Below are 25,416 nucleotides of genomic sequence, written 5' to 3' on the forward strand. Positions count from 1 at the left end.
GCCTGAGAAAATTTGTCTTATTTTAGGAAATAAGGAGAAACACCCCCTAAAAGCTATAAAATGTTAACAAAAATCACACCATCACATTCAGCGTATCAGAAAACCCTACTGTAGAAGTTTCAAGCTTCTATCAGCAAAATGTGGAATTTTGTATTTTTTTGCCAGAAGACAGATCACGGATGTGTGTTTATTTTTATTTTATTGTTTTCCTTTTTTCCCAGGGGTGATCATATCGACCCATTTGTTCTAGAATGTCGCGAGAGGGCTCATCCTGACGGAAATTGAAAGTTCTAGTGCCCTTTTCAAGTAACAAAAAAAATTGGAGGGCACCTACGCCCCCTCCCACGCACATTTTTCCCCGAAGTCACCGGATCAAAATTTTGAGATAACCATTCTGTTTAGCTTAGTCAAAACCTAATAACTATGTCTTTGGGGATGACTTGATTCCCCCTAGTCTCCGGTGGAGGGGCTGCAAGTTACAAACTTTGACCATTGTTTACACATAGTAATTGTTAGTTGTGAAGTGCACAGGTGTTTCAGGGGGACATTTTCATGTTGGGGTGGGGGTGGGTCGTGGGGAGGAGCTTACGTGGGAGGATCTTTCCATGGAGGAATTTTTGATGAGGGAAGAGAATTTTTTCAACTGGAAGTAATGAGCAGCATTAAAACTTAAAACAAACGTAAAATATTACGTATACAAGGGGGTTCGTCTCCTCCACAACACCTTGTTCTTTACGCTAAAATATTTTTAGTAATTTGAACTATTTATTCTAGGTCGTTTGCGATTCAGGGGTCATTCTTAAAGATTTGGGACAAAATTCGAGCTTTAGTGTAAAGAACGAGGCATTGACGAGGGGGCAAACCCCCTCATATACGTAATAAAAATACATAAATATAGAAGTTCGTTACGTAAGTTAATTTGTAAGGTACGTCTGTTTCTTACTAAAAACACGTTCGTAAAAAATAAAAAAAATATAGTTGCATTTTTAACAACCAAAAACTGGAGGACAACTAGGCCTCCTCGCCCTCCTCTTTTTTTTATCAAAACCATCCGATCAAAACTATGAGAAACCCATTTAGCCAAAAAAAAAACGTAAATTTCGTTTTAATCATTCATGTGCGGTGAGCCAAAATCAAAACATGCATTAATTAAAAACGTTCAAAAATTAAATTAAAAACAATTTTTATTAACTGGAAGTAAGGAAGCGACATTAAAACTTAAAAAGAACAGAAATTATTCCATATATAAAAAGGGTTGACCCCTCCTCAACGTCTCGCTCTTTACGCTAAAGTTTTTTATTGTTTTATAAAGTAGAGTTGTGAGAAAGAGAAAAACTTTAGGATAAAGAGCTAGGCGTTGAGGAGGGGTCAACTCCTTTATATACGGACTAACTTCTGTTCGTTTTAAGTTTTAATGTTGCTCCTTACTTGCAGTGAAAAAAAACTTGTTTTTTATTTAATCAGAATAATAAGCCAAATCTGTTGATATAACTGCTGATGTAAAACCTCTGATTTTTACAGATTCGGTTACTATTGAGCTGCATCACTCCTCATTACAGTTACTCCACCTACCAACAGTTTGATCGCCTTGTAAAGGTTTTTAACGGGATAACGAATTCCAAGGAGATAAAAACAAGTCTAACAAATATATTTCTACATTGATTCCATATCTATCCTATTTGAAGATGTAGAGTGGAACTAATTTCCACTTTCAAATGTTTTAAAAAAAGAAAATCCAACGTTCAACTTACATTTTTTAAAAGAAGTAAAAGCACCTTAAATACCTACCAATAGTTTGATTGCCCTGTAAACGTTTTTTCAAAGGGATAACGAGTTCCAAGGATATTAAACAAGTCGAACAAATATGTTTCTTCATTGATTCTATATCTGTCCTATTTGCAGATGTAGAGTGGAACTAATTTCCACTTTCAAATGTTTAAAAAAAAGAAAATCTAACGTTCAACTTATATTTTTTAAAAGAAGTAAAAGCACCTTAAATACCTACCAATAGTTTTATTGCCCTGTAAACGTTTTTTCAAAGAGATAACGAGTTCCAAGGATATTAAACAAGTCGAACAAATATGTTTCTTCATTGACACTATATCTGTCCTATTTGCAGATGTAGAGTGGAACTAATTTCCACTTTCAAATGTTTTAAAAAAAGAAAATCTAACGTTCAACTTATATTTTTTAAAAGAAGTAAAAGGACCTTAAATACCTACCAATAGTTTGATTGCCCTGTAAACGTTTTTTCAAAGGGATAACGAGTTCCAAGGATATTAAACAAGTCGAACAAATATGTTTCTTCATTGATTCTATATCTGTCCTATTTGCAGATGTAGAGTGGAACTAATTTCCACTTTCAAATGTTTTAAAAAAAGAAAATCTAACGTTCAACTTATATTTTTTAAAAGAAGTAAAAGGACCTTAAATACCTACCAATAGTTTGATTGCCCTGTAAACGTTTTTTCAAAGGGATAACGAGTTCCAAGGATATTAAACAAGTCGAACAAATATGTTTCTTCATTGATTCTATATCTGTCCTATTTGCAGATGTAGAGTGGAACTAATTTCCACTTTCAAATGTTTTAAAAAAAGAAAATCTAACGTTCAACTTATATTTTTTAAAAGAAGTAAAAGCACTTTAAATACCTACAAATAGTTTGATTGCCCTGTAAACGTTTTTTCAAAGGGATAACGAGTTCCAAGGATATTAAACAAGTCGAACAAATATGTTTCTTCATTGATTCTATATCTGTCCTATTTGCAGATGTAGAGTGGAACTAATTTCCACTTTCAAATGTTTAAAAAAAAGAAAATCTAACGTTCAACTTATATTTTTTAAAAGAAGTAAAAGCACCTTAAATACCTACCAATAGTTTGATTGCCCTGTAAACGTTTTTTCAAAGGGATAATGAGTTCCAAGGATATTAAACAAGTCGAACAAATATGTTTCTTCATTGATTCTATATCTGTCCTATTTGCAGATGTAGAGTGGAACTAATTTCCACTTTCAAATGTTTTAAAAAAAGAAAATCTAGCGTTCAACTTATATTTTTTTAAAGAAGTAAAAGCACCTTAAATACCTACCAATAGTTTGATTGCCCTGTAAACGTTTTTTCAAAGGGATAACGAGTTCCAAGGATATTAAACAAGTCGAACAAATATGTTTCTTCATTGATTCTATATCTGTCCTATTTGCAGATGTAGAGTGGAACTAATTTCCACTTTCAAATGTTTTAAAAAAAGAAAATCTAACGTTCAACTTATATTTTTTTAAAGAAGTAAAAGCACCTTAAATACCTACCAATAGTTTGATTGTCCTGTAAACGTTTTTTCAAAGGGATAACGAGTTCCAAGGATATTAAACAAGTCGAACAAATATGTTTCTTCATTGATTCTATATCTGTCCTATTTGCAGATGTAGAGTGGAATTTATTTCCACTTTCAAAAGCTTTAAAAAAAGAAAATCCTTTTCAAAGAAAAAAATTTGAAATGTGGCAAACAGAAGGGATAGAACATTTTTGCAATTTTACTAGGCTCCCCTATTTACTTTATTATGTGATTTCAAAGGCAGTACATTTGGAAAAATATTAATACGGAACATATTATGAAGTGTAATTGACCCCTATTTTTCCTGTTTTCCTTATATTAAAAAATAGCATTGATTAATTAGAAAAAATTATTCGCTAGAAAGTAAAAAGGAAAGCTGACTTAAAACGAACAACAGATCTAAAGCTACTCAAGAAATTACAGTTTTTTTCCAAAATATTAGCGGGCAATTGCCACCCTTGGCCTTCCCTGCGCGAGGCTATTGACAACCATGGTAGAACTGTTAATTAACAAGCAGGATATGTTTAGTCTGAATAATTTGAGCAATTTTCTTCATTTTTTTTTTAATTCTGAAAAGTTACATCTTTCAAAACTACATATATGGATGAACAGTTTTAAGTGTTTTTGACATAGTATTGGCATCAAACCCCGAGTCTTAGATTCTTAAGCTGGAGGTTTGCCTGGAAACGCCTCTTGTATTCCTGACCAATCTTCCAGAATATGTGAATGAACTATTCATAAAATAATATATTCAAAAGCACAATAAATTATGCATACCGTTCGGTAGTTAACCAGACTCGTGCGGCTTGACGCTCTGCAGATGTGCAATGTCGACTGATACAGTCAATGAATAGAGACTAGCTAATTGGGGATAATTATTAAGAGCCTTTATTTACATTACTAGTCTGTGTTAAACGTTTAAAGAACAGCGTTGCCACTTACCATGCCTAAAATGGCACAATTATGAAAGTGAAAATACGACAAAAGTAAAGTTAAAAAATAACAGATTTTTTTTTAATTTAAAATGCACTAATTAATTAATTGTATTACAAACGTACCTCAAAAGAAGTGCCCAAATGGTGCAAAACATACCCTGTCTGACAACATTGAATTTATGTATTTGAAGCCACTCCTCTTGATAGTAAGTTGTTTCCTTTATTCTAATTACTTAACGACTACCACAAGTTTGCACGATGCAGCTCTGGTCGTGTGCATTAAGCAGAAAAAGCCTAATTGGACAACAGGAAATATTGTTGGTTGTGTCTTCAGTTGTAAATGAGCTTCGGATATAAGGATACAGTAAGAAGCCAGAGGATATAGAAGCATTGATCCAAAACTCTCATAGAAGTGTAAGCTAGTTTTAATTTTAAGAAATGGATAATTAATCTTAAGATAAGGAGATTGTGATGAGTGGCTATTCCTTTTGATCCATGAGGTTTGAATCAAATTTCATTATTACAAGAAAGGCTATAATTGAACATTAAGCTCCATTTGTTTTTACAAAATTGCTAACCTAAGATGGGGTAAATATATGACTGTTCATATTATTGACTTAGAACATACCACTTGATGCCTTTTTTACGCTCTTTACGAATATAATAATTGCTTCTATCTCAAATTCAAATTTAAGAACTTTTTGACCTAACCTAAGCTAACCTTATTATAAATAATTTTGGCACTGAGAAAATTTAGTATTATTTTATCGAAAACGACCGAAAAAATGGCACTGAGAAAAAATAGTATTATTTTGTCGGAAAATGACCGATAACTCATACTTTAATGGAAAATTCATCATTTTTAAGAGCTCAAAAAGAGCTTAAATATAAAGCTCGTTAAGCTCGTAAAGATCATAAAGAAAGGCATCGAGAGGTATGTTCATTTTATTGGTAAGTCAATAATATGGACAGTCATATATTTACCTAAGATGGTAACAGGGGCATTAATTCAAGGAAATAATGGGGAAGAACAAAAAAAGAAGCAGTCTTAAAAGTAATATCACCCAAATCAGTCGGTATAAATGACTAACCAGTCGGTAAAATCTATTGCCCCCCCCCCCACAGTTTTTGGCTAGTGACGCCTCTGTCGTTACAGGCCAAGTCAGGGGGAAGTAACCACTCATAATTCTTAGTCCCAGCCTGTTACCTCTGTGCACTTTCATCGTAGGGCAACTTTTTTGCAGTTGCTACTAATTTCATAGTTTCAAATTATTCCCTTTAACTTTTATCGTACCCTGCCATAATACTTAACCCCCCCCCCCGAAAAAAAAACAGGGAAAAAAGAATTAAAGTTTAACAAAATATTATACTATAGGGTACTCATAGACCATATGGTGTAAAATAAAATATTCAGTATATATTTTAGGATATAGTAGAATATTCTTCTTTTCTTGCAATTTTATTTATCGTACATTCACTTAGGCTGCTCAATTTCGCCTATGTGGGGAATTTTCCGTCGGGTGCAATTTTCTTTTTGGGACAATTTTTCGAGGAGAGCTCTTCAGAGATGGATTTTCCGGAGGAATAGTTCTAGTAACTCAAAAGATTAGTTCAGGCCCATACACAATGTTCATTCTTAGTTGGGTCAAATAATGCAAAAAAAAATAGGGGCCAATAAAGGAATAATATCATCAACGATTTGAATAGGAGGTGCACAAGAACATCTAGGATTATGGCTGATGATGAATTGGCGAAATGGAACGAACAAAAATTGTAACGAATTGACGAAATGAACCCCAAATCGAACAGAAATGATTTAAAAAACAGGAAATAGCACAAGTAAATGTAAAATTGGCAACAAGCCCGTATTAAAGTTTTCTTGATAAGGTAAAACTAGATAATATATCGAAAAAATTTTATCGTCTTAAACTATAAATAACTGTAGCTTTTTCACCCCTAAAACCCCAAAACCTAAAAGGGCATTAGAACTTCGTGGAAACTGTACAAGTAGCTAAAATTGAAAATCAATTTTGACCAGCTGTTTTTCTAGGTGCTTGAAAGGAAGAATTCACTGAATCGCTTAGTCCACTAAACACAACAAAAAATAAGGAAGGTATTTCCATCCCTTAACTCCACCCCCCAGCCTCATTTTCTTGAGTGTCTGTTTCACTTCGATTCTGAAATAATAATTTTGTTCTGAAAATATTTATTTAGCATATATTTTGAACAAATTTGTTTCAGTAAAGCATAAGTGAAACTCTAGCCTTTCGAGGGGCTTCAATGGTGGCTACACTTTTCTAATTTTATAATAATTTACGTTCATTTAAGTTTGGCTTCAACGTTGTTTTAATTTCTCTTTAATTTTAATTTTTAGTTCTTCATTCATAGCAATCCCTGCTAGTCGTATGTCTAATGTCTTACAGAAGCTACTCGATTCTTATGTAAATTATGTTTATTCTCGATGTAGATATCTTACAGAAGCTAATTTCTACTCGATTCAAGTTGTTGTTTACTTTGCATGGATTTGTTTTTAACTTGATTAATCTATCCAGTCTAGTAAAATCTGTCCACTCAGTCCTTTATTGGTTAATTTCCAGCAGGCTGGCATGGATTTGAAGAATATAAATGAATGAACATAAATCAATATCCAAAAAATAAATGAAAACCCAAAATAAACAGAAATTACAATAAATAACCAAGTCAAGTCTAAAGTACAAATGATTTTGTGGTCTTTAGAAGACTTAAAGGGCGTTAGGCCTATTCCTGTTCGTGGCAATATCTGTTTGTTTTAACTTTTACATGCTTATTTTTTATAATTTATGTTCGTTTTGGGTTTCATTAATTTATTCCATTTTGAATTGTATTTTGTATTATTTGTAATTCCATTTTGAATTGTATTTTGTATTGTATTGAATAATAATAAACTTCTTCTCCTTCTTCTTCTTCTTCTTCTATTGATAGCAATTTATGGTCGTTTTACGCTTGAACTATTATTTGACTTTATTTCTGCTCTATATCTGAGTTTTATTTATCCACAGAAAACTTTCTGTTTTCAGTAAAATTAACATTTTGGGGCCTGTTTATTTTCTACAATAGCAATCCAAATGATTTAGTGTGAAGATACGTCATCAATAAGGAAATGGATTGCTTTTAAGTTTTGTTATTGCTGTCAAAAAGTCAGATTTAATCTATGTCTATATTCAATTCGTGCATCTACTTGGGATACGGCAGGCTATATTTATTGCTTATCCAACCTTACCCTGGAGTGACAACAAAAATTATTCCCACAGTGGACGTTGAATCCAAACAAATTTTACCACAATTCTCACATAAACCATCTTTGTACCTGGCAATTAATAAGCAAAAACACAGAAATTTGATAATATTCTTCCCTCCGGATGTTGATTCAGTCCTTATTTTAGAGAAGAATAATAATAAGTCATCAGAAAGATTCTCATCAATAACAAAATACTCGAGCTTATTAGCGAAATTATGTAAAGGCAGGTATTTCAAACCTCGAAAATGTAGGCGGGGGACAAATTATATTTCTGAAATTCTTAGAGAAGTGATTTTGTTGTTTTTCTTCAACTAATACCAAAAAAGGATATTTTTCAAAATATGGGAGAGAATTTGCTTCTCCAGTCCCCTCCCCCTAATTGGCACTCTTTATAAAGGGTAGCTTAATATTTTTAAAGGCATGACTCTTTTTGAAAACTATTCAGAGGCTAAGTCCATGAAGCGAATAGGCTAACTAAAAAAAAAAAAGAAGAATCATTGTTAATTTTGATAATAACCAGTAAAGATCAAGGGGGGGGGGTAAATCTCTGGGAAACTTATGTTTGCCCTGGTAATATATCCCTCTTAGATGTTTCTTAGAATGAGCTTAATCCAGTCAACTTTAAAGAAATACTTAGTGTTTAATGGCATTTTTTGGAAAGTATTTGACAAAAATAATTTTGTTGTAGAGATAATACTTGTGACTTTATAAAGCCAAGATATAATAAAAGGGCTTTGACGATAAAACGTCTACAAAACTTGAAAACTGGACTTGGTCAGATTGACTTATGAATGGCCAGAATGAAAAAATGCAATGACATCCATTTTTGAAATGTCTGTGGACTATAAAATCTGACAAATTCTGGATGGTGCAACAGTACATAAAACTAATTTTATCATCAGTTCCTATAAATTGAGGTGCGTAAGTAGGCAGAGGTTGACTTCTAAGTCGAACGATCTTGCGGCATACTTCAGAGCTGAGTAAGGGACGATTTTTTTTTTTTTTTTTTACTTTCAGACTAACTTCCGAGGGAAATAAACATTCAGGTCTGTGTACTGACGAAGTGACGTGTGACGATCTAGAACGGCTAGTGTTCGTAAAATCATTCTAAGATGATAGTGATAAAGGGGGCCAAGTGGCTAAAATAAAATTAGGACTACTCCCCTGTCAAGCTCGGGCCTCTGAATGACTTTATTATAAGGAGACCTTGGGTTAAATCCCGCCAGTTTGATCAAGGTCTCTTAAAAGCAGATATGAAGCCACTTTACTGAAAACAAAATATATTTGAAATTTTTTCACTTTTTAACTTTAAAAAATCAAAAATTAGTAAGAATTTAAGGAAAAATACTAGTATATGTATATTAAACTGTCAATCAACATTCATTCGTGGTTTTGTTCAACAATCTTGGTTATGATGGGTCTTTTTTATTATATGAGAAATAGGAACATTCAGTTTGAAATAAGGATTGTTTTCAGAAAAGTGCAAATAATGTTCTGGTCTTCAGAAGGCATGGGGGACGTCAACCCCACTCATCTTAATTTCGGCTCCTTTTGATTTTGACTCGGTTGTTTATTGTAATTTATATTCGTTTTGGGGTTTCACTTATTTATTGATGGTTATTTTGTGGTGATTTTACGCTTGGAAAATTATTTGACTTTATTTGTGCTCATTTTTGGCTTAATTTAGATCTTTGCTTTTCTTTGAAAAAATTATTTTGTAGAAAAATTTTACTAAATTAATTACCCTAAATAGCTAGGACAGAGAAGAGAAAACCCTACTTGAATTTATTGGACTAAAATCAGAACACATTTCCTACAAAAACTGTTTTTTAATTTACCATATATTTTTATAGCTTTTCGGTCATCATTTGTCGACTATTTACGTCGGCGAAGTAGGAAGATACTTCGTTTTTATTTGTGCTTGTTTGAAAAGCAAATTGTCTATACTTCCCATTTAGTCAAGTAATTTCAAGCTCCAATTAATCTTTTTTCACGGTCGCAACTGATCGCTTCCTCTCTTTTTTCAGGGAATGTCTTTTGATTTTTGTCAGCCGTAAACTAAAATCTAATATTAATTTAAAAATCTAAATCTAATCTAAAGAATAGAATGGTATATACATATCTTCGCTAAGAAATTTTCAAATGGAATGCAAAGCTCCCCTATTATTTCAAGATTATGTTTGCTAAGAAATATTGCCTCCAATAGAGCTGTGACCGGAAGACAAAATGAAATGTGATACTATTCAAACTTAGTGTGGAGCATTTTTGGAAAGAAGAACCTTAGTTTATGTTTCGAGTTCTAAGGATGACAATGGAAAGGATAAAGCCCAAAAATCGGTATTTAGTCGGTACTTCTGGGAAATCATACTTATTTTTTAATATAATTCATTTTTACTGAGTTTCGTTCCTCAGGGGCTTTCAATGGGTACGATGAAGGGTCTGCTTAATTAATTTTTCCCTACAGCCCACTAGCCTTAGGAACGGCCCTGCATCCTCTTTTCAAATTTTCTGGTAGGCTTTTCTATGAGGGGGGGGGGGAAGGTTTGAAAAAAAAGAAGGTGAAGTTTCATGGTGAACAATGAGAAGAAAATACTGATAAACAAGTACAATAGAAGTATTTTAAAATCTAAGGTTTTTTTTACATGGGTAGGTGAATTCACTCCTCTCATGCACCCTCTTCAATATCCTCAACTACCCCCCGGAAGTTTCAAATCAATATCCAAATCTATTCCTGATAAACTGTAGATATTAGATTTGGTCAACCTGGATGGGTATAAAGTCATTTGATTTATCTTTGAATCCCCTCAGTATGCCCAGAATGTACCACCTTAACACCCTTAGTCCTTCCTAAGATATTGCATATACACCCTTTTCACGACCTGGATGTACACAGTATCTTTTGATTTAGTGAAATATCACACCCAACATTCCCTTAAAGTTTCAACTTCATACCGTTAGCCATTTTTTTCTGTGCTTTTAATAGTTTTTTTTAAGGAGATTTTTAAGTATTTTTAGCCGCATGGGCTCCCTGGAGCTCAATGGCTGACCATTCTTGCTTATTTTTTCCCTGTTCTTTTTTTCCAATCAATTAGTTAAATCCTCTTGAATGATTATTACAAGCCATCTGACAACCCAAAAGCCATTTTATTCGAAATTAGGAAATTTATCAATATTTTTTTAGCCTTCTATTTTAGGTTACTATACTTGTTAGTCATTGGATTTACGTATTAGACAAGAATTTAGAAAAAAGATTGTATTTACGATGGTTAAATGTTGAGCATTGAATTCAAACAACAGGGACTTCAAAAAATAAGTTGAAATAACTTTTGGCTTCATAAATCTCTAACTTAGCATGCTCATATATCCCTTATGGACACGAATAGTTAAACTTCGCTTTAGCTGTAAACTTCGATCTCAGATGTTCTATATTCAAAATGCTGGCAATTTTACTTTCAGCTAAAATTGCTGCTAAGTTATTTAGTTAATGTCACAAAATATTAAGTCTACCTTCCTCTTCTGATTAAATAAGAAAAATTATTCCACTGAAAGTAAGGAACAACATTGGAAATTGCATGAGGGCTGGTCCTTTTCCATCTCGTACGGAATAATTCCTGGCTATTTTAAGCTTAATGCTGTTTTAAATGTTGCTCCTTACTTTCAGTTGAAAAACTTGTTTTTTAAATGTTCTTCAAATCATGGCATGAAATTCCCTCCTTCCCTCCTTAAATATTTACCCTAGGGAAATTCCCCTGAACACTTCCTTCCCTACAGAAAATTTTCCCGGTGGACCCCAACGCGGGAAATTTTGCCCAAAAAGTTTCCGTATATTTCCCAATTGCAACTGCGTTCCAAATTGCGTGATTTGCAGCCGTTTCCTCATTGACTATGAGTGGTAAAATCATATCCAAATGTGTATTTATTGGTCTTTTCAACTATTCTGAATCAAACGGCTATGTCAAAATTTTGATCAGATGACTTTGGGGAAAAGGAGGTATGGGGGCTAGTTGCCCTCCAATACTTTTGAGTCACTGAAAAAGGAACTAAAACTTTTAATTTTTTTTATTAAGCCCCCTCCCGATCTTCTTGAACCATTGATTGGATACAATCACCCCTAAAAAAATAAGATGAATAAAAATAAACACACATTCGTGATTTTTCTTTTGACAAAAAACACACAAAATTTCATATTTTCGTAGATATGAGCTGAAAACCTGTAAAGTGAAGTTTTCTGATATGCTGAATCTGATGGTGCAATTTTATTAAGATTACTTGACTTTTGGGAGGATTTTCCCCTTTTTCAAAAAGTCGGGCAAATTTTCTCAGGCTTGAAGCGTTTGATAGTTTGATAGATTAAACTTTAAGTTTTTTTAAATATTAGGAATCATCATGAAAAAGTCAATTCTTTTGTTGTACCTATCGTTATCAAATTTCTATTACTTAGAGTTCTGGTACTGAGCCGAATCCCTCTTTACTTACAGTTCTTTGCCTTATATTGTTTAATAATATTTTTGAAATTTACATAATGCACTTTAAATTGCCATTCAATACAGAAAACCCTTTATATATTTAATAAAAGTGTTCTATGACTATTTTGAATGTTCAACGGACGCTGAAGTTTGATTTCTTGTCACAATTCTGACTTTTTGTCTTTTGTCATAATTCACAATGCTAAAGTTTGACTTTTTGTCGCAATTCTTTAAGAACGACTGCTTTAGCACAAGGGTCGCCGAATTTGAATAAGAAGTATTTTTAAAGAACTTTAAAACTCAAGCGTATAAAAAAAGTAATGAGGAAGGGACTCTCACTCTCATATGACGTATGACAGCGCTTTTAAATTTGCGCATGATTTGACATTATTTAACCTTTGTCAAACCTCTAATATTTTGAACGTTAAACTTAATTCACTCATTAACAACTTAAGAAATGATCTTGACAATGTTAAACTCAGCCTAAGCATACCCAAAAGCAGTTTAATGCTATTCTCCTTTTTAAAAAAATATACCCCCTATGATAATTACCTTTGCATGCCTAATTTAAATGTGGTTAAGCTGCTCGGTGTGCAGTTTAAAGCCCCATGCATCTCACTTATTTAAATCTGGTAGTTTACTCCTTAAATCTTTCTCCCTTCTCAAACGGTTCTCCATATCAGTCCAGAACCTTAAAATAATTTATTGTTCTTATGGAAGACCCTGCCTTGAATATGCTTACCCTGTCTGGCACCCTGGGTTGACCAAGGACCAATGTTCTAAAATTGAAAGCACTCAAAATAGAGCAATAAAAAGTATACTGGGGACGTCCTGTACTGCATACGATGAAGGTTTGGCTAGACTTGTACTTACTACATTGGAATCACGACGTCACATTCTTACCATGAACTTTGGCCACAGGTGTCTTAGTTGTGACTATCATTGACGTGTTCTACACCCCTTCAAAGAAAATCCCACAATCCTTCCTAATAGAAGACTTAATACTCGTAGAGCTCCAAAAATCCAACTTCACTTGTGTCCCCAAATGTTGACCATCAGGTACAAAAATCTGTTTCGCATTTGAATAATTGATTTAACTTGTTGTTTTATGTTTATCTCCTAACATCTGTTTTATCATTGTAGCTGTTCTGACGTGCTTATGCTAGCTTGTGTGCTATTTTAGCCTATAAATCATATTCTATTCTATATACGAAATAATTTCTGTTTGTTTTCATTTTTAATGTTGCTCCTTAGCTTCAATTGAAAAAAAATACTTTTTTTTTATTTAATACAGACAAATTACATCTATAACGTGGTAATGTCTCAATGCGTTATCGATTATTTTTTTTCTGCCGTCCACTTTGTATAGAAGGAGTTGTTCTAAGAGCTTAGGAAGAGTTTTATTGAAAATGAAAGACCTAGTCTCCTTTTGAGAATTGAAAGTGATTGAGGAGCAGCCTGTTCCACTCCCAATGCCGTATCCAGTGGGGGGAGGGAGTGCGTTTCGGGTTTGAATCCCCCCCAAAAAAAAAATTTCGTGTGACTCTACGTAACGAAAATGCATATAAAAAAATGTCTAATACGTTTTTAAAAGTTTTATTTTGCGTATCCCCCCTCCGAGCAAAATCCTGAATATGCTCTTATCGACTCTGACGCCCCTTTTCAGCCCGATCCTCCTTCAATCCTAAGGACACATGAGAAAAACTTTCAGACATCTATCTTCTTTGAAATGGTCAAAAATTCAAACAACTATTCCTTCAGGGATGACACAGCCCCCTCCCAACAACCCTAGGTGCAAGGGGTGTGAATTATTTTAGTTTCCAGCTGTTTATATATTGGTCTTATTATCATGAAAGAATGATGCATTTTCCATGGGCGGAAGCAAGCCTTCGAATGTTTTTTCGGGGGGGGGGGTGAATGGGGTCGGTAGAGATGTGAACAAATGATTTTCTAATATAATTGTCATATGTACCAAAAAAGGCCCCCCTTTGTTAATTTTTATCTTCAATATATGGCAAATGCTCCTTCTTGTTGACGAGGCAGTATCCAAGAGGGGGTAGGGGTTTGAACCCCCCCCCCCTTAAATACTTGTCCAAAGCATAAAAATGTAAAAACGCATTTAAAAAGTTTTTGTATCCCACCTGCAAAAAAATACCTCCCTCCGAACAAAAATCCTGGATCTGGCCTTGCTTTTGGACACGTTATGAGCTGGATTTTTATCATAGATTTCCTTTAATTACAGGTGCAGGATGTTTAAATGGAAAGTGTCCACATTAGGTGGCGGAAAGAAGCTAAAATCATCAAGCAGCCAAAAGCTGAACAACATGACGTTGGATGACAGGAAGCAGTTTGGTGAGGAAGAGACTTTAGCGACCCAGGAAGTTTCGGGGTGAGTGTGAACAAAATAATATTCTTTGATTTTTCTCACGAATCCTATCGGAAATAAGACGAAATGTGCAAACACTCACATTTGTATTGTACAGCCAAGGGGGTAAAGACTGGATATGTTTATGTTTTTAAACAAAAATTTTATTGTGATTTAATAGATAGTATATTTAGTTATAGCCAAATAGTTAGTATATCGCCAAATAAAATAACCTTTTTTTGCTAATCTTTGATATAACGGTATTTGTGGTGTGGAGCATCATTCCTGCTTTCATATTTTTTTTCTGTATTTTTTCTTGACTGGGACGTTTATGTTATTAAACAATAATTGTATTATGATATAATAGATAGTATATTTAGTTATAGCCCAATAGTTAGTATATCACCAAATAAAATCAAACCTTTTTTTTGCTAATCTTGAATATAACGCTATTTATGCTGTGGAGCATCATTCCTGCTTTCGTTTTTTTTTCGTTTTTTTTTTTGCTCAGTAACTATATAACTAACTATATAACTATATAACTATATAACTATGTAACTATGTAACTATGTAACTACTAGCTGTTGGGGTGGCGCTTCGCGCCACCCCAACACCTAGTTGGTGGGGGCGCTTCGCGCCCCCCCAAGCCCCCCCGCGCGCGTAAGTCGTTACGCGCCATATTAGTTACGCGCCATTGTAGTTGTGTCCCTATGTCCCACCTGTGAATATAGATATATATATATATATATATATATATATATATATATATATATATATATATATATATATATATACATATATATGTTTTTAACTACGTAAAACTTGCGAATATACAACATTCTTTGCTGTCCCATTGTCTGTGCATATAAATAGATTTTCAGGTTTACCGACTCTTGAACATGCAATATATAATGGTCCATGGGAAAACAATCCGTATTCAGATCTATACCTCATGATTCTAATGATTGCCCTTGAGCTTTGTTGATGGTGATTGCTAATCGACCATTCCCTGAGTCGCCATCGTCATTTATATATCCCCCTGTGCACCCCGGCGTCCCCTTTGTAGTTATGTCCCTGTGTCCCGGTCGTCATTTATATTCCCTGTGTCCCGGTCGTCATTTGTGTCCCGGTGTTCCAGTCTGTGATTTCTCTTTGAGTGTCCCGGGCGTCATTTATATTCCTTATGTCCCGGTGTCCCGGTCGTCATTTATATCCCCCTGTGCCCCCCGGCGTCCCCATTGTAGTTGTGTCCCTGTGTCCCGGTCGTCATTTATATTCCCTGTGTCCCGGTCGTCATTTGTATCCCGGTGTCCCGGTCTGTATATACATTCGTTTTTTAGTTTTGTTTTTCTCCTTTATTTTTTTCCTTTTTTCTTTTTTTTCTTTTTTAGTTTATTTAGAGTTTTAGATTTTTTAGTTTTTTTATTAGTTTTTAGTTTTTTTGCAGTTTTTACCATTTTTTTAGTTTTTTTAGTTTTTTTTTTTTACTTATGTCCTGGTCGTCATTTATACTCCCTGTGTCCCGGTCGTCATTTGTGTCTCGGTGCTTTGTTGATTGCTAATTTATATTATATTTATATTTATATTTTTTATATTTATTAATATTTTTTTAGTTTTCTTTTTCTCTTATTTTTCAGTTTTTTCCTTTTTTTTAGTTTTTTCTTTTTTAGTTTTTAGTTTTTTTTTGTTTTTTACCTTTTTTTAGTTTTTTTAGTTTTTTTAGTTTTTTAGCTTTTTTAGTTTTTTTATTAGTTTTTAGTTTTTTTTTTTAGTTTTTGCCTTTTTTTAGTTTTTTCAGTTTTTTTTAGTTTTTAGTTTTTTACCTTTTTTTAGTTTTTTTTAGTTTTTTAGCTTTTTTAGTTTTTTTTCTTTTTAGTTTTTTTTGTAGTTTTTACCTTTTTTGGTTTTTTTTCTTCTTTTGTATTAGTGTGAAATAATTCAGACGTCATATGCGGACAAACACGACGTCACTCGACAGACAGACAGACAGACATAACCCACAAACAACTTATTTTTATATATATTTATTCATATTTTTTTAGTTTTCTTTTTCTCTTTTATTTTTCAGTTTTTTCCTTTTTTTTAGTTTTTTTCTTTTTTAGTTTTTAGTTTTTTTTAGTTTTTTACCTTTTTTTAGTTTTTTTTAGTTTTTTTAGTTTTTTAGCTTTTTTAGTTTTTTTATTAGTTTTATTTTTTTTGTAGTTTTTGCCTTTTTTTATTTTTTTCAGTTTTTTTTTAGTTATTAGATTTTTACCTTTTTTTAGTTTTTTTTTAGTTTTTTAGCTTTTTTAGTTTTTTTTTCTTTTTAGTTTTTTTTGTAGTTTTTACCTTTTTTAGTTTTTTTCTTCTTTTGTATTAGTGTGAAATAATTCAGACGTCATATGCGGACAAACATGACGTCACCTGATCCATCCACAGATCCACACACAGACAACTTATTTTTATATATATAGAAGATATAACTATGTAACTATATAACTATATAACTATGTAACTATATAACTATATATACTAACTATATAACTCGGTAGTGGTAATGAATAAAAAATGGAAACTTCGTGTGATACGAGGATCGAAACATAAAAGACATGTTTTTGGGTCAAACAGGTCAAACATAGTTGATCTGGAATCTGCAAAATTTCCTGTATGTTTTTTTTTAGAACAAATATGTTTTTTTTTTCTAGTCAAGTAAATAGAATAGCATAAAAGAACAAAATGAAGCTGTCCCGAATCCAAAAGTATGCTTCGTAGGGCTCATTTTAGACACGTTCCTTCAACCCAAGGCTCAGTGTAGAAGAATCCGTGTATCTTTATGATTTATACGAAACAATTTTGGAAAGGTCAATTTAGGTTGATCACACATTTCATCAACCCAAGAGTCAATGTCAAAAAATCTGTGTATTTCTAAGATTTAGGCGAAATAAATTTGGAAAGGTAAGTTTGGAAAAACAAAATCTAAAAAATTATTATATGACATAGACATAGACATTTTTTATTTTCATCCATAACATATAAATTAAACAAAGAATTTACCATGAGATTTTTTTTTTATTTTGGTTGAATAATCCAAATTTTCATATGCGCAAAGACTAAAGCTCACGCCCAGAATTAGAATTAATACAATCTGCTGTGAGTAGGCTCATGGGCAAGGGGAAGAAACAAGTGTGTTTTCTTAAATCTTACTATTTTCATCTACCTAACGGAGCTCTAAGATGTCAAAAAAAAACACAACAAGTAAGAGCTAATGTCCTATTAGTACATTTGATGTGTCCAGACAGAATCTGATTTTTGTGGGGAGGGGGGTACCTAAATTCCAAGGGAGGTGCCCATCCTCAGAAATCACGTGCACTGGGTAGCGTGTACTAAGTGTGCGAATCGTGGCAGAAACTATGCCAAAAATTATGGAGCTGTGTGGCACACTTTGCTCAGCGAAATACACCAGAGACGGGAAATGGGCAGTCCCTCACTAAATTCTTGTTATCAGGACACATACCCAAAGGGATAGCGGGATCCCAAATGAATTGAGCGAGAGGTCAGAAAGTCAGAGCTTGGCTCCTAATCATGCTTTTTAGGAGTCAGTCCCCACCCGATCTCTGCAGGGGATTTAAAGGAGATACCTAAATTCTTGTCACTAGGACATCTAAAAGAACAAGTTGGTATATATAAACCGAACCTAGTGGATAATAAAAGTAATTGTACAACTCGTACTTTTTCAGAGGTGAGAGGGGGCTCCGTACTTTGTTTCTCCTGTGTAGGAGGTGAGGGCACTCTTAAACAGAATATAGGCTAAATGTGGCTATCAGATATCAGTCAAAATTTGTGGAAAACAAGTGTAGGGGCCTATTGGGTCTGCCTTCAAAATTAGTTCTTTGCCGGGGGTATGCGGAAGGAGGTCCAGTAATTCATCTCATCGATACACCTACCAAACAAGCTGGTAAAGTCTCAACCAGACTTTGTGGGAAGTAATGGCAAGTGTTCTATCACAACTTTTGGGGGTAATGGGCCCGGCCATACGTTTATTGTGAAGGAAAGGGGAATGTTCCGTAAATTTTTGTCATCAAGAGATCTTGAAGAAGAGCGTATTGTTGAAGGGTTTGCCAGGACACTTTCAATCCAATAAAAGTTTATGTTATAGATGTTCTGGTAACAAGGATTTTGGGACCATTTCCCTCCCCACCCTAAAACGGATCACTCAATCAATCAATCAATTTATTAATATTAAAAAAAAAAGACAATTACAAAACGTAAGGTAATTACGAAGTTCAAGATGTTTAGCTTGTAATGGGCCAATAAAACAAAAATAAAACACTTATAAATCATATACAATAATAAAAAAAGCACATACAATAAAGAGACAAGCATATACTAAAAACAAAACTGGAACAAAAAAAAGGGTCTCTCCTCTCTTTAAGTTAAATAAAGAGAAAAGAGACATGTAAATTAGGGTAAAATAATAATAATAATAAAAAATAAATATTAAACTCGAAAGATTTTAGAGTACACTTACTCTAAAATCCCACCAAGAATAGTTGAGACCTAACAGCAGGTTATAATTGATGTCACTTGTACCCAGTGAGACCTTCTTGGTTTGAGGGGTTCTTAAATTCCTGTCTTCGGGATATTCAACAAATATAATTCTAAAATCCTTCTGCAACTTGAATGAAAGTAGGAACACATGTTCTAGTTATATCTTTGGTGAATCAGGATTTGCGGTCCTACCTTTGTAGAGGAGGGTCTCCTAACTTATTGCCATCAGTACATTAGTCAGACTTAACGAAACTTGGTTGGAAGTAAAAATTAAGGTCATAATCTTGTCTTTTGGGGATCAGGACCCAATTCAAAATCTCTGGAGGAGGAAAACAGGAACTATGCATTCATACCCTAGGAGCAATAGCTAGAAGGGCTTGCCTGATCTCAACCAAACTTGGTCAGATGTAATGTCTGATGTTTCAGCAATAGATTTTCAAAATCAGGTATCGATTTATCTCTTTGTGGATCAGGAGGAAGTATCCTGATTCCTTGTTGTCGAACTATTGTCAGACTTTTTTTCAGGAAATTATTTTCGGCTATTTTCGGGTCTAAACCAAGCTCAGCGGGGAAGTAAAAGTCAGAGTCTTAACTGGATTTTTTGAAGCCTGTTACATCGTTGTTCTTATGGCGTCTACCAGAATAATTTGTCAGATTTCAACAAAACAAGAGTCCCTTGATTCTCAACATAGTCAGTTCGGCCAGAAAATATTGTCAGATCCCAATAATATGGTTGGTAAGAAACAGCTAGGTACATGACTGCGTCCGTTTATGATGTGCACCTGGTGCAACACCTGTAGTCGGTCAGATCATATGGGGTAAACCACGTTTTTCGTAACCATTCTCTTTGTCAGAGAAAGGTTACATTCTTGCCGTTTACGCCTAAAAGAAAGATTTATCCCACTGAAATTTGGTAGAAACCAGCAGCTAAGAATCTTGCTGTGTTCGCAGAGGGTCTGACTTCCATCTAATAGCCATCGTAGCTTGTGGTGTTCTGCAAATGTGACCCATAGTTCAAAGTATGCTGTCGTAAAACTCGACGAAATTTTTGTGCTGGAAGTCTAGTTTTCACTCATTTTTAAACATATTTACTGCTTTATGGATTCTTTAATTTTAGAACAGAGACTCCCTGTCCTATGGCTAGTAAGAGAAATGTCGAGTGTCAATACCAAGTTTGTAATTTGAAACAATTGCTTACAAAATACTGGACAATAAAGCCTTATTTTCTCCCGTTCCTCTTCTTTTTAGCGTGGAACCTAATTAATGAAGATGCCGGTCAAGTTCAAAAATAGATATCCCAATTCATCCATTCAAACAATAAGGCATGATCAGTGGCGCTTTAGATAGAATACAATACAATTTCAAAAGAATTCAACTATTTAAAATGCAGGAACTAGAAACTAAAATATGTTGTAAAAGTTGCATTATTATAAAATTCACGGTCCTTGTCATTCTGAACAGGACTCTTTGAATAAAGAAGCAGCATACGTCAGGCGTGTCCACGCGTCAAGGATGGTTTGTCGCCTGGAAACATCTTGAAGAAATTTATCATTAGTTTCCGTCACGGCCTATTCCTAATTTCGCACGGTACTTTGAGAGGCGTTCACAGTTTGGTAGCTGGTTAAAATAAATTTTGATGCAACACTATTTTCTTTCAATTTATCTTGTCACAGTTTGTCACATTTTGACAGCTTGACAATTTAGGTGCTATGATATAAACGTCATTTTCACAATAAAATGTAGGCTTAGCACGAGAGGGAAAAAAGAAAGGTAAAACCGCATTCTCATCTGGCTTTCTTTTATTGGTCAAACAAGTATACCTAGGGATACAACATGAGCTGCAAGATATGATAGATCGACCCGAGGGGATTCTATTCAAGGGCAAGGCACATTGAGGATAAATTAAAGTGAATAATGCTGCTAATATAAGATTTTTACTACTTGGTGATAAAAAAAAAGGATTTTTGAAAGTGGGGTTGAGGGTAGGTTCATATTATCGCCCAACGAACGGAGATGGGGAGGATAATTTTTTTTAAAGAAATTAAATGGGTTGAGGGAATACATTTGTCAGTGAATTGGTCAGTGAATGGTCAGTGATCAGTCATTTGTCACTGACATTTGTCAGTGAATTTGTCAGGAGAATTGGATTGATATCATGTTAAATGATAGAAATTTAATCAAGATTAAAGGTTGGGAAGGTTGAGTAAGTGTCGCACATGTCATTTCCTCACGTTTTGCTTTTTGTCTTCAAATTTTCGCAAAACCCATCCAAGTCCATCGACTTATGTCCAGTCTTCCTACATTCCGTACGATAGTGTGAATTGTCTTCTATTATGTGTGGATGCTTTCATCCTCAAAGGCCAGAAAATTTACTAGATTTGAGAAAAATCTGATAGCATATCATACAATAATGTGACAATCCTTGAAAACTAAGTACGAGTTCTGTGATCAAAATACATTGATGTATATTAATCCTGAAAGAGTATTTTTATTTTCGAGTAGTAGGGGCGTTGCTTCACAACAAGTCCTATCATGGGGGTTTAGGGGTTTTAACTACACCCCCCCAAAAAAAAACTTTTTTCTGACTCTTAAAAATGTAAACAAATCTGAACACAAACAAATTTTTGATGCATTTTCTAAAAGTGTTTTTGTTATCCCCTCCCAAAAAAAAACTTCTTTCTGACTCTTAAAAACGTAACAAAACTTAACATAAACAAATTTTTGATGCATTTATCAGGTTTTTAGTTACCCCCCCTCCGAAAAATATCCTGAATACGGTCCTGCTTCACAAATATGCATATTGTTTTCCTCATCAGCGACTGATATTTTTGATTTCATTTTGTTAGCTCATCTTTTTAGCTTTGCATCTTTTTAGCCTGAACTTTAGTGCCATGAGAATTACCTTACAAGCTCTTCGCGTCTTGTTTGGACTAACAGATCCAACCCCCCCCCCCTTTATTAGCAGAGGTTTTTATTGATTCAAGTTAAAGAAAACTTCTTTGAAGGTAAAGAAGGCAATTAAAAGTAAAGAGTGAAATTGAATGTATTCACATGTGTTTACTGACTGGTTTTTAAAAATTTACACTGAAAGCGCTATCGTCGACACATTGCTCTTGCATTTACACTAAAAGCAAGGATTTGAAACAAGTTGAACTCTCGTTTGAAGAGCAGGAGATGAGCACATTTTTTGCACATTTTCCTACACGTGTCTTTTTTTCTTTTTTGGTTTTCATTTATTGAGTGGCTAAGGAGAGGTACTACAATATTACCCTTGTTATGGTTCCCAGCCTTTTTACTCCAGATATGAGACCAGAAAGTGCTATAGGGCACCATGGATTTTTACCATGGAGTCGCAAAGACGAATCAGTAGCTTTTAATGAAGCGGCTATGCATCTATCTGCAATCTTAGGATAGCCTTCAAGCACTAGTAAAAACAAATTTTAGTATAGCCAAATATATAATGCCAAAAATTACAACAAAATGTTTTTATTTTTACTTACAGGTATTTACCATAAATCTGTGTTTCCACTAACTCCATTTATCTTCAACCATGTTGAGTTTAATGATGTGCTTTTCATTTCGAGGGTTTTTAGGCTCTTGTTTGGAATTTCTTTTCATTGCGATTTGACGTCATTTTTGAGGGTTTTTAGGCTCTTTTTGGAACTTTCTTAAATTTGTTTTTCAATAGGCGTTACAGTAAAGATCAAACAAATTCATGATTACCATTCCAGGATCATCAACAAATGGTAGTTTTACTCACTAGACAGTTTTCCGTTTCAAATCTTGTTCCTTTCTTTACCTTTTGGTTAATTTGGACAGTGGTTCACTTTCCCTAACCATGATAGTTTATGTTTAAAAATTAGTGTTGCCAGTCGAGTCATGTTTTATTACATAAAAAAAAACTAGTTTTTTTTAACTGAAAGTAAGGAACGACATTAAAACTTAAAACGAACAGAAATTACTCCGTATATGAAATGGGTTGTCCCCTCCGCAATCCCTCGCTCTTTACGCTAAAACTTTTAATTGTTTTAAAAAGCAGAATTGTGGCAAAGAGTCAAACTTTAGCGTAAAGAGCAGGGGATTGCGGAGGGGACAACCCGTTTCATATACGGAGTAATTTCTGTTCGTTTTAAGTTTTAATGTCGTTCCTTACTTTCAGTTAAAAAAACTAGTTTTTTATGTAATTTCTGAACGTTTTTGAATTAATGCATGTTTGATTTTGGCTCTCCACACATAAATTATTAAAATGAAATTTGCATATTAATTCCTTTTTTGGCTAAATGGCTTTCTCTTAGTTTTGATCGGACGATTTTGAGAAATAAGGGATGGGGAAGGAGGCCTAGTTGCCATACAATGTTTCGGTTACATAAAAAGGCAACTATAAATTTTAATTTTTAGCGAATTTTTTTATTAGTAAAAAATATACGCAACTTAAGAATTAACTTACGTAACAAACTTTTATATTCTTTAATTTTTATTATGTATATGAGGGGGTTTGTACCCTCGTTAATACCTCGTTCTTTACACAAAATCGTAATTTTTGTCCCAATTCTTTAAGAATGACCCCTGAATCAGAAAGGCCATAGAATAAATAGTTGAAATTACTAAAAATACTATAGCATAAAGAGCGAGGTATTTATCTCCTCCTAAATTTTTAATTTTTTAAATTTTAATTTTTATTATGTATATGAGGGGGTTTGTACCCTCGTTAATACCTCGTTCTTTACACAAAATCGTAAGTTTTGTCCCAATTCTTTAAGAATGACCCCTGAATCAGAAAGGCCGTAGAATAAATAGTTGAAATTACTAAAAATACTATAGCATAAAGAGCGAGGTATTTATCTCCTCCTAAATATCTCGCTCTTTATGCTAAAATATTTTTAGAACCCCTCATATGTGTAATAATCTCTGTTCGTTTTGAGTTTCAATGTTACCCTTTACTTTCAATTGAAAAAAAACTTTTCCATGTTTATTTTTTCATTGTTTTTTATAGTAATTTTAGAAAATCATGCGCCCTTTTCATTGAATTTCTGTTCCCCCATGACATATTTCTCCAAGGTAAGATCCTCCCACATAGCCCCCTCCCCTCGACCCCATCCCCAAAACCAAAAAAAAATCCCCTGAAAACGACTGTACACTTCCCAATAACCATTATTATTTGTAAACACTTGTCGAAGTTTGTGACTTGCAGCCCCTCCCCCAGGGACTGTGGAGGAGTAAGTCATTCCAAAAGACATAGTTATTACGGTTTTTGACTATGCGGGACAAAATGGCAATCTCGAAATTTTGATCTGTTGACTTTGGAGAAAAATGGCGTCCTCCAATTTTTTTGGTCACTTAAAAAGGGCACTAAAACTTTCCATTTCCGTTAGAATGAGCCCTCTTGCGACATTCTAGGACCACTTGGTCGATACGATGACCCCTGGGAAAAAAAACGAACACGCACCCGTGATTTGTCTTCTGGCAAAAAATATGAAATTCCACATTTTTGTAGATAGGAGCTTAAAAATTTTGCTGTAGGGTTCTCTCGTACGCCGAATGCGATGGTATGATTTTTGTTGAGATTCTGTGACATTTAGGGGGTGTTTTCCCCTATTTTCTAAAATAAGGCAATTTTTTTCAGGCTCGTAACTTTTGATGACAAAGACTAAATTTGATGAAACTTATATATTTAAAATCAGCATGAAAATATGATTCTTTTGATGTATATTTTAGCATCAAAATTCCGTTTTTTAGAGTTTCGTTTACTATTGAGCCGGGTCGCTCCTTACTACAGTTCGTTACCAGGAACTTTTTGATTCTTTTGATCAACTTTTTCTGATCTTTCCGTTATACGCATAGCACTGCATGTGTCTAACACAGGGTAATCGGTTTTTACAAAGGATCAACAGTGGAAACAAAAACAAACAAATGCATTATTATGTCTACGTATGTATCTATAGTGAGGGGGGTATTATCAGGGTAATGGTAATTATGTTTTAAAGGAACATTAAATAAGGAACCTAATAATACCTTTTTTTATGTTTGTTTTATAAACAGCCCAGAGCCTATATGTGGGTGTATCAGGGGGTAGGGGTGAATTGTCGCAAATGCGATTTTAACCTTAAAAATGTGCATAAAATTTGCCGAGGAGTTGCCCACTCTTAGGAACTATTTATACAGGGTGGCACTTGTCAAGTGTGGCGGAATTGTGTCAAGCGTTTTGGAAACTGTACCAAGCTTGGCAGAACCGTGTGGCACACGTTGCGTTACTAAATTCACACCGGGTGGCGGGAAGTGGGTGACCCCTTGAAATAAACAATCTAAAAATACCTTTGTTTTTATTCTAGTGACGAATAAACGACTAAAAATATATTTAATTAGTGATATACATATAACTGATAAGATCAAATTTGTCTTCTGGTGATGAACCAAATGTAAATTTACGCATGATGGTCACATAGGATTGTTGTGTAATTTCACCGTGCGCAAGCGTAACGAAGGAATTCATTTTCCCATTAAGGAAAATAATAG

At 33.9% G+C, this 25,416-nt stretch overlaps 1 protein-coding gene across 1 annotated transcript in view; it reads left to right on the plus strand.

The window, feature by feature from the left end:
* LOC136027430 (uncharacterized) overlaps positions 1 to 25,416 on the plus strand; it is a 114,463-nt gene that overhangs the window by 17,404 nt on the left and 71,643 nt on the right. The window contains exon 2 of the mRNA XM_065704700.1: positions 14,254 to 14,400. Within this exon, the coding sequence (XP_065560772.1) occupies positions 14,254 to 14,400 (147 nt within the window). The remainder of the gene's footprint in view (positions 1 to 14,253; positions 14,401 to 25,416) is intronic.

This window comes from Artemia franciscana, chromosome 5 (assembly GCF_032884065.1).
Source record: "Artemia franciscana chromosome 5, ASM3288406v1, whole genome shotgun sequence".
NCBI lineage: Eukaryota > Metazoa > Arthropoda > Branchiopoda > Anostraca > Artemiidae > Artemia > Artemia franciscana.